The sequence below is a fragment of the Perca fluviatilis genome, chromosome 9, assembly GCF_010015445.1.
Source record: "Perca fluviatilis chromosome 9, GENO_Pfluv_1.0, whole genome shotgun sequence".
Taxonomy (NCBI): domain Eukaryota; kingdom Metazoa; phylum Chordata; class Actinopteri; order Perciformes; family Percidae; genus Perca; species Perca fluviatilis.
Window position 1 is genome coordinate 29,369,495 of NC_053120.1, and position 7,752 is coordinate 29,377,246.

At 40.5% G+C, this 7,752-nt stretch overlaps 1 protein-coding gene across 2 annotated transcripts in view; it reads left to right on the plus strand.

Annotated features, from left to right (window-relative positions):
- Nucleotides 1-3,972, plus strand: part of hs2st1b (heparan sulfate 2-O-sulfotransferase 1b) — a 21,065-nt gene extending 17,093 nt beyond the window's left edge. For both annotated transcript variants that reach the window (XM_039812235.1, XM_039812234.1), the window contains 2 exons: nt 221-378; nt 1,852-3,972. In XM_039812235.1, the coding sequence (XP_039668169.1) occupies nt 221-378; nt 1,852-2,078 (385 nt within the window). In that variant the 3' untranslated portion in view covers nt 2,079-3,972. The remainder of the gene's footprint in view (nt 1-220; nt 379-1,851) is intronic.
- Nucleotides 3,973-7,752: the final 3,780 nt, after the last annotated feature.

Sequence of the window (7,752 nt, forward strand, 5' to 3'; positions counted from 1 at the left end):
CCGATCGGAAGGTTGGTGGTTCGATCCCTGGCCCTGCAGTTCCATGTCGAAGTGTCCTTGGGCAAGACACTGAACCCCCAAATTGTCGATGCTGTGCCATCGGTGTGTGAGTGTTTATCTGATGAGCAGGTGGCACCTTGTATGGCAGCCTCGGCCTGTGCTATGTAAAAGCACATGAATACAGTCAATTTACATTTATTGATACTATGTTTGTGTGCAGGAATGCAGGCAGCAGATGGGCCCTGGAACAGGCCAAGGCCAACCTGGTGAATGAGTACCTGCTGGTGGGAGTGACGGACGAGCTGGAGGACTTCATCATGATGCTGGAGGCAGCACTGCCGCGCTTCTTCAGGGGAGCCACGCAGCTCTACAGAACAGGTAGCAGCACAACGCACTCATGTCACCAGTCCATACCTTCCTCGATTTGTAAGTTCTCGATGCGATTTTCTCACAACCTTTTCACCCTTGTGTTGTCCTCCCGTCGACCGTGCCCTTGTTGTCCTCCCTGGTCCTGGTCCGGTTTGCTTGTTTATAAAGTACAGAAAAGTATAATTTATAACCCTTTAATTCTGTGTTACACCTTTTTAGCCAACTTCTCTTACAACTAGTTTTACAATTTTTTTTTTGTGTGCATATATGGTCAATAATAATTTAATTAGACCTAATTTCTGAGTAAAATGTTGAGCAATTATTAGTAATTTTGGATTATATATATATATATATATATATATATATATATATATTAGGGCTGTGCAATTAATTGAATTTCGATTTCGATTTTGGCTCCCAACGATCACCAAAATAGTATGATCGAGAAAAAACGATTATTTTGCCATGTTCTGTTTTGCAAGAACACTCTTATTTTGTCTTGTGTTCTGAATGACACGCGACGCACATCCATCGCGATGCACATCCCCCCCCGAAGCCAGTCAAGGAGGCAAGTCGTGTGCATATCATCCGCTGGAATTTAAAAACTCAGCGCGAGTAAAGATGGCAGCAGCTTTTGGTGAGCAAAAAAAAGCAAAACCAACTCAGTTGTCTGGGAACAGCTAACGTTAGCTAACCCTGCGGTCCCTCTGCCTTTGCCCCCCCGCTGTAGTATACTGTCTAGAGACGTTGTATTCCCCCGACACGCTGTATTCACTTACTGTTTAAAACTTTTTCCAGCTTAGTAGGGGTGCATAGGCATACTGCTCAAAAACAACATGAAAAAACATAGCAATGTTCCCTCAGCATTTAGTTTTGTTGTTAAACTGTATATAAATAAGCAGGGACGTTAAATCACCTGTTTCACGTAACGTTACTCTAAGGTACCGTCTATGTGCTGGATTTTTCCTAAGGTTAGCTAGCAAATAAGCCCACTGACGGCGACATTATTGTTTATATTTTGGCACAATGTTTCGTAATGCCAGTAGTAGTGGAGTGAACATGTGATGTGAGATGCACACTGTGTTATGTCTGTGGAACTGTTCATTAGCTGTGTAATGTTATGTGTGATATCTGTAAAGCTGAACCAACTCACAGTAGTAAAACAGATTTTATTCTGATCCAAAGACTCTTTCTGTGAGATAAAGGACACAAACAGATTATACTCTGGACACTATCCATTATATCCAAATGTTAATGAGTAATCGTGTTAAAACGTGTGGATGGAAACATAGCTACAGTCAGCACTGCTACTCCAACATGTTTTATCCTGTTTGTGGTGTCCACTAGTGAGCTCTGTTGGCAGTGAAATCATCATCAAGGGAAGCTTTGATGTTACTGAGCTTATTATTTGGCTCAGCGACCTGCAGTATCCCCGTGTTGTCTAGACTGACTGACTCATTCAACCTTCTCATGTTCCTCCAGGAAAGAAGTCCCATCTGCGAAAGACCACTGAAAAGAAGCCCCCCACCAAAGAGACGATAGCCAAGCTGCAGCAGTCCGACATCTGGAAAATCGAAAACGAGTTTTACGAGTTTGCACTCGAACAGTTTCAGTTTGTGCGTGCTCACGCTGTCAGGGAAAAAGATGGGGAACTGTATGTCCTGGCTCAGAGCTTCTTCTATGAAAAGATCTACCCCAAAGTGAACTAAACGTGTAGGTAGAGAAGAGAGACACAAGCTCCACAGGGGCTTTCCAGGACTCTGTTAGAAGTCGTTAACACTGGGAGGAAGTTCATCAAGAGATGCTGGTGAACGCTTTTTCTGACCCTGTGACAGTACAGGAAATCCCTTTCAGAGTGCACAGTGGAATTTCTACGAGGGATGCAACACATTTTTTTATGTGGAACATCTGAAAACCCAAACACAAGCATCCTTTGATTTATGAAGTTTGGGTTTTGGATGGAGCGTCAACATAAAAGCAGCAAGCCTCAAGTTTAAAACCATTTTAAAAATGTGTTTTTCTGACAGATTCGAAAAGGACATAAGCGCACCCAAAGCTGTTCAGCTCCCTGTTGTGTTATTTTTTTGCACACTTTACATTTTAGGTGCACAAAATCTTGTTTACAAGTTAAAAATAGGGGTCCAACGGATCGGATCACGTTTTTGAGTCACGGTTCGGATCCATTTTCAGATCAGTTCCAAAAAAGGGGGGAATTTTAAATGATGTATGTAAAATATTTAATAACAACTTTTAACAATATTGACTTCTTGAACCAGTAAATTGCTGTTGAACGACAAAAAACGATGAGAAAAGGGTATTTTACAATAACTTTGAATGCACCACAAGGTTTACCAGTTTCAAGAAAATGCAACATTTAGTCACGTCACTTGTTGTTTTCCCGACAACAGCAGTGACCAAGTGCTAGTTTGTGTCTTTTAGCTCATAGCTTTAGCGGCAGACTGTCTACGTCCCAGTGTTGGAATCCCCTACAGTGAAATACAGTTAAACTTTACACCGTTTAGCTGTCAGCATTTGAACCGTGTTTAAGGCTGTAGGCAAACGGTAAGCTAACGTTACCTGCTGCCAAGTGTAACGTTAGCGTTAATTAGCGGTGACATGCAGCGATGCTTCTGTTTCTTTTAACGCCTGTTTCGGAGCATCAGAGAGCAGCGCAGACATTCAAGTGGCACCGGAATGAGGCACCGAAATCCGGGTTGCTATTCCGTCCGGTAGATACCGGTTGTTTAGGTTTGAACATGCGCCGTTCACGTGAACAGACAATTGCGTTGCCTGTATCTTCTCACTGCAACCCTCCATAGAGATTTATCAGCCTAGTTTAGGTAACAGCGACAGTCAAAATGTATTTTTGTTGTATTTTATTTTAAAGGTTAAACTTTGCAACCGCGGTTCACATATGCATTCCAAACCGCAAGTGTCAATCCGTACGGACCAACTATGATCTGTTACACCACTAGTTAAAACTGTTACAAAACAACAACAAAAAGAATCAGAGCTGTGTTTGTACATACTGTGTTAACATGCAGGGAGCATGTTTTTGGACCATATAGTAGCAAAAGACAATAGAGTGGACCATTGCATCATTCGGTGCGTGACAAGGAATTTTTTCAATCTCTCTGAGATGTTCTCAGTTTCTAGACACATCGTATCAGTATTTTATCACAGAGATAGTGATGTGCATCGTTAATATAACTGATAGCTGTTGTTTTTAGCCTGTGAAAGGACCACAGCTTGACCAGGAGAAGGGATTCATGAAAAATTATATTTAGAGGACAGGGTTTTACGGCTGCAGCTAACGATTTGTTTTCATTGTCGATTCGTCTGTCATTTATTTTCTCAATTAATCGATTAATTGTTTGGTAAAAAAAAAAAAGTCAGAAAATGTGGGGATGTAGAGCTGATAGTGCCTTTATCACAAAGTTCAGGACATTTCTTTTGCATATATTTGCCAGTGATCTCACAATCATGTTTTTTTTTTTCTTCTTTTTTTGTGTATTCTTATGAACTTCAGTTCCTGTTTCTCTTCAGTTTCACACCCCATTAAGAGCATGAACATAAATACAGAACTGCAAATGTCTTGGCTCATTTTACTCTTACTGTATTCCCTTCTAAGATTTGTTGATAGTGTTAAATATGTATGCTTGTGTCATGTTACTCATGATGACACTGATCAGGAATGGAACATTGGTGTCCTGCATTAGTTATCACTGGGATTTGAAGGTGTACTCTGGTCATTTTGAATTTCACTTCAATATAAAACTAGCAGCGGAGACTCTGAAGGCGCCTACACATGATAAGTGATTTACTCTCTGCGCACTGCTAGGTAGGGCGCAGAGCAAAGCGCAGCGCAGGTTTTTCGTCAAGGGTGGCGAGGAAGCCATTTCCCGTTGCTAGGTAACGACAGCTGTTATCTTGTGCTTTCGAAAGGTCACCGGCAACTAGGTCAAAGCAGCGCAAAGCGGCAAATCTGAGCGGTGCGCAACGCCAGGAGTAGCGCAGCGCATAGTTGGGCGGCACCGCTCTCCCCATAGGAAATCAATGGAACGGCCAGCACAAAGTGGTTTTGCTGCCTATCACGTGTAGGCGGCTTTAGTCCCGAGTATGGATCAAGCAAATAGACTGTAAATGAAGATGATCAAGCTTTAACATTCCTATATTTCCCATAGTGCAACTCAGTATAATCTTTTGTTGAGACACTCCCTACCCAGACTGATCTCAGCCAATTCGTATGCCGTTATTGGCGTGTTATCAAGACGCATACTCGCTTTTTAGCGTGCATATCAACGCTGTTTGGCCTCCATTGACTTACGTTACCTTGCGATTGCATGTGAATTTATGGTGTATCGAGTAGTATGAAAGGCTGAAAACCCGCGTAGGGAGGTTGATCGTGGCGGTAGTTGGGTAAAACACAGGACTTTCAAAAAAATCCATAACATACACGTAAATAAATAAGTAGAATAAAGAGTTATATGAAGAAGTATTTAGTCATAAATGTACTAGACAAGTGCTGAAAAATTGACCTCCTGATAGTGCTAGAGGAAAAGTTAAGGGATCACCAAAGTACTTAGAATTTATCCTGAGGGGGGCTTGAATGTGTGTAGGAAAGTCATGGCAGTCAGTCTAACAGTTGTTAAAACATTTCACTGTTCTGGTGGCACTAGAGGAAAAGTCTGGATCACCAAAGCCATTAGGATACATCCTCTGGGGACCATGAATATGTGTATTTATTGATTCTGACTGTTAGAAGGGAGATTGGTATTTCAGTCTTGTCCGGGCAAAACGTCCTGACTTTTAGTCCTTAAAATAGGTCAAACTACAACCTGGATCCTACATGTCCCATAATGCAACTCTGTAATTCTCCGGGTAATTGCTCATGTCTTTCATACTCAACGCTAGGGCTTTATTTTCGTTTTCATAAGGATCATTTTCATTATTTATTTTCTGGTTATTTTCTCATTTCAGTTATTTCTATAAAATGTCTGAAAAGGGTTAAAAAGTGCCGGTCACATTTTCCCAAAGCCCAAGATGACTTTTACAAATGGCTTGTTTTTTCCAACCAACAGTCTTAGGCCGGTTACACACTGGCTGCGTGGTGTGAGCGTGGCATTTCTGTTGCGTGTCAGCTGCGTGGATTTTTCTATGTCTTGTGTCTCACGTGTCTGACGTGGTGCTGCTGCTGCTAGCCTTGTCTGGACACATGTATGTTTCCCATTGATGAAATGAAATACCATGTTAAACATCAATATATACTGATTTGATTACAGCAAAGACAACGTCGGCAGTATTGACGGGAAAATAGGCTACAGAATATTTCGTTCTGTATTGACGTGTAATGTTAGAAAATTGATATTTTTATTATTTTTTTATTACATTTATATCAAAACCTAGAGACTTTCAAACATCAACATGTCATTTATTAATATGTATTAGTGTCAAAATGACAAACATCTTTTCCTATTCTATTTTGCCTGGAAATGCTTCCAACACGCTTGCGTGTTGCGTGAAAAATAGGCATCTGTTCTATTTTTTAGCAGGCACGCGTTTTCGGCACAGCTCGAGACGCGCGTGTAAGCTCTATCTTGTTAACGTGGGACCCGAAATATAAACGGACACGCCACACAGCTAAAGGGATTTTTACACCAGACGCATCCAATTTTTTTCAGCGGCGCACGACAAAGCGGAAACAGGAGGCCTGAACGAGTTCGCCGGCAACCGGATGTCAGGACTCTCAGAGTGACTGCAAGTCTCTCTGGTAAACTTACTGGGTTTAGATGAGTTCTTTTATGGTGAATGAAAGGCTTGATCCGACCAAGTAGGTCATCAAATCAAATCGAAGCATTGATGGCAATGCTACTGCCAGTTCTGCCGTTGTTTACCTTTTTCTTCTTGTTCTAGTCCGTAGAAAGAGCGACGTCGGTAGCCTTTGCTCATTAGCGCCACCGCTGTTCAGGAGAAGACTGCAACTAGTGTCGCGACCACCCTCACGGGTATAAATACTCAAGGCGATCCCATGACGTCACATTTGTACGCGCCAGCTGGACTGTGTCTAGTATATAAGACGCTTGACATGCTCGCGCGATGCATCCAGTGTGTAACCGGCCTTAAACCCAAAGATATTCAGTTTACAATGATATAAAATGAAAAGCAAAATAATCCTCACATTTGAGAAGCTGGAAGTAAGGAGTGCCATTTTTGCTAAAAAAAAAATTAAATAAAAAAAAACCCAGAAGAATTGAAATGAATGTAATGCAGGGTTTCAGTTAAAAATAGGCTATGTAGTCTCCAAGCCCTTTTTTATAAGCTGAGTAGTAGGGATGCACAACACATCGGTTTTTTTTTATCGTCATCGTGATATCAAGTTGAGCAACTTGAGTTAGTTAAAAGAGAGAAGAAAGTAGAAAGCTGCACTTTAAAATGTAACTATTACTACTATTCTGTTTTTAATCAGCACCTTTTTGTGTTAAATTCAATGTTTAATTTGTTCAATAAGAGTTTTTTTAATTCAACAAGAAGTTTGTTGTATTTTAGCAGTATACTGAAAGCATTTTACACTTTATTATCTATCAATTTATCGCAAGTAATATTGCTATCTCATTATTCAACAACGTTATCGCATATCACATATTTTCCTCATATCGTGCAGCCCTACTGCGTAGAACTCGCTGCAATCTCCGAAACCCATCGGCTATCCGTCTGATGACCATTTCTCTCAGTGGAATGCAGCTACAATTTTTAAAAAGCTAAGTCATCGTCGGACCATAGCCGATGGGTTCCGAGGCTGCATTTCAGCCAATGCACTCTGCATCTTTTACTCTCCACACAGACTGTTTGCAACCAAAGCCCGCTCAAACGTGATTGGCCAATACTACTCGGACAACAACGGAAACCAGAACGCTTCCGATACCAAAATCTTGTCCCGCTGCGTACAGATTTTGCATTCATTTGCAGATATCTGTTTATAGAGAGTATACTCACTATGACTAATACATTTGCATTGATGTATAAAATTGGTGGAGCGCCCCTTTAATTTTTCACCGTACACTTTCATTGGTTGGTTGGTTAGTTACTTTTGTATGAATTTGAGTAGAATTTAGAATTTTTTTTATTTTGCACAATAAAATCAAGACAACAGTAACGCAATAAAATAATATAAAAAAAGACTGTGCAGGTGAGATTAAGAAAACCCCTAGGGGTTTATAGAATGAATATATAATGAGCAATTACAATTACAAGAGTCCTAAACAAACAACAACTAATTGAACAAGCACTGAATTTAAAAAACAAGCATTAGGTTGGCTACATAAACAACAAAGGCTGTATAATATATATATATATATATATATATATATATATATATATATATAT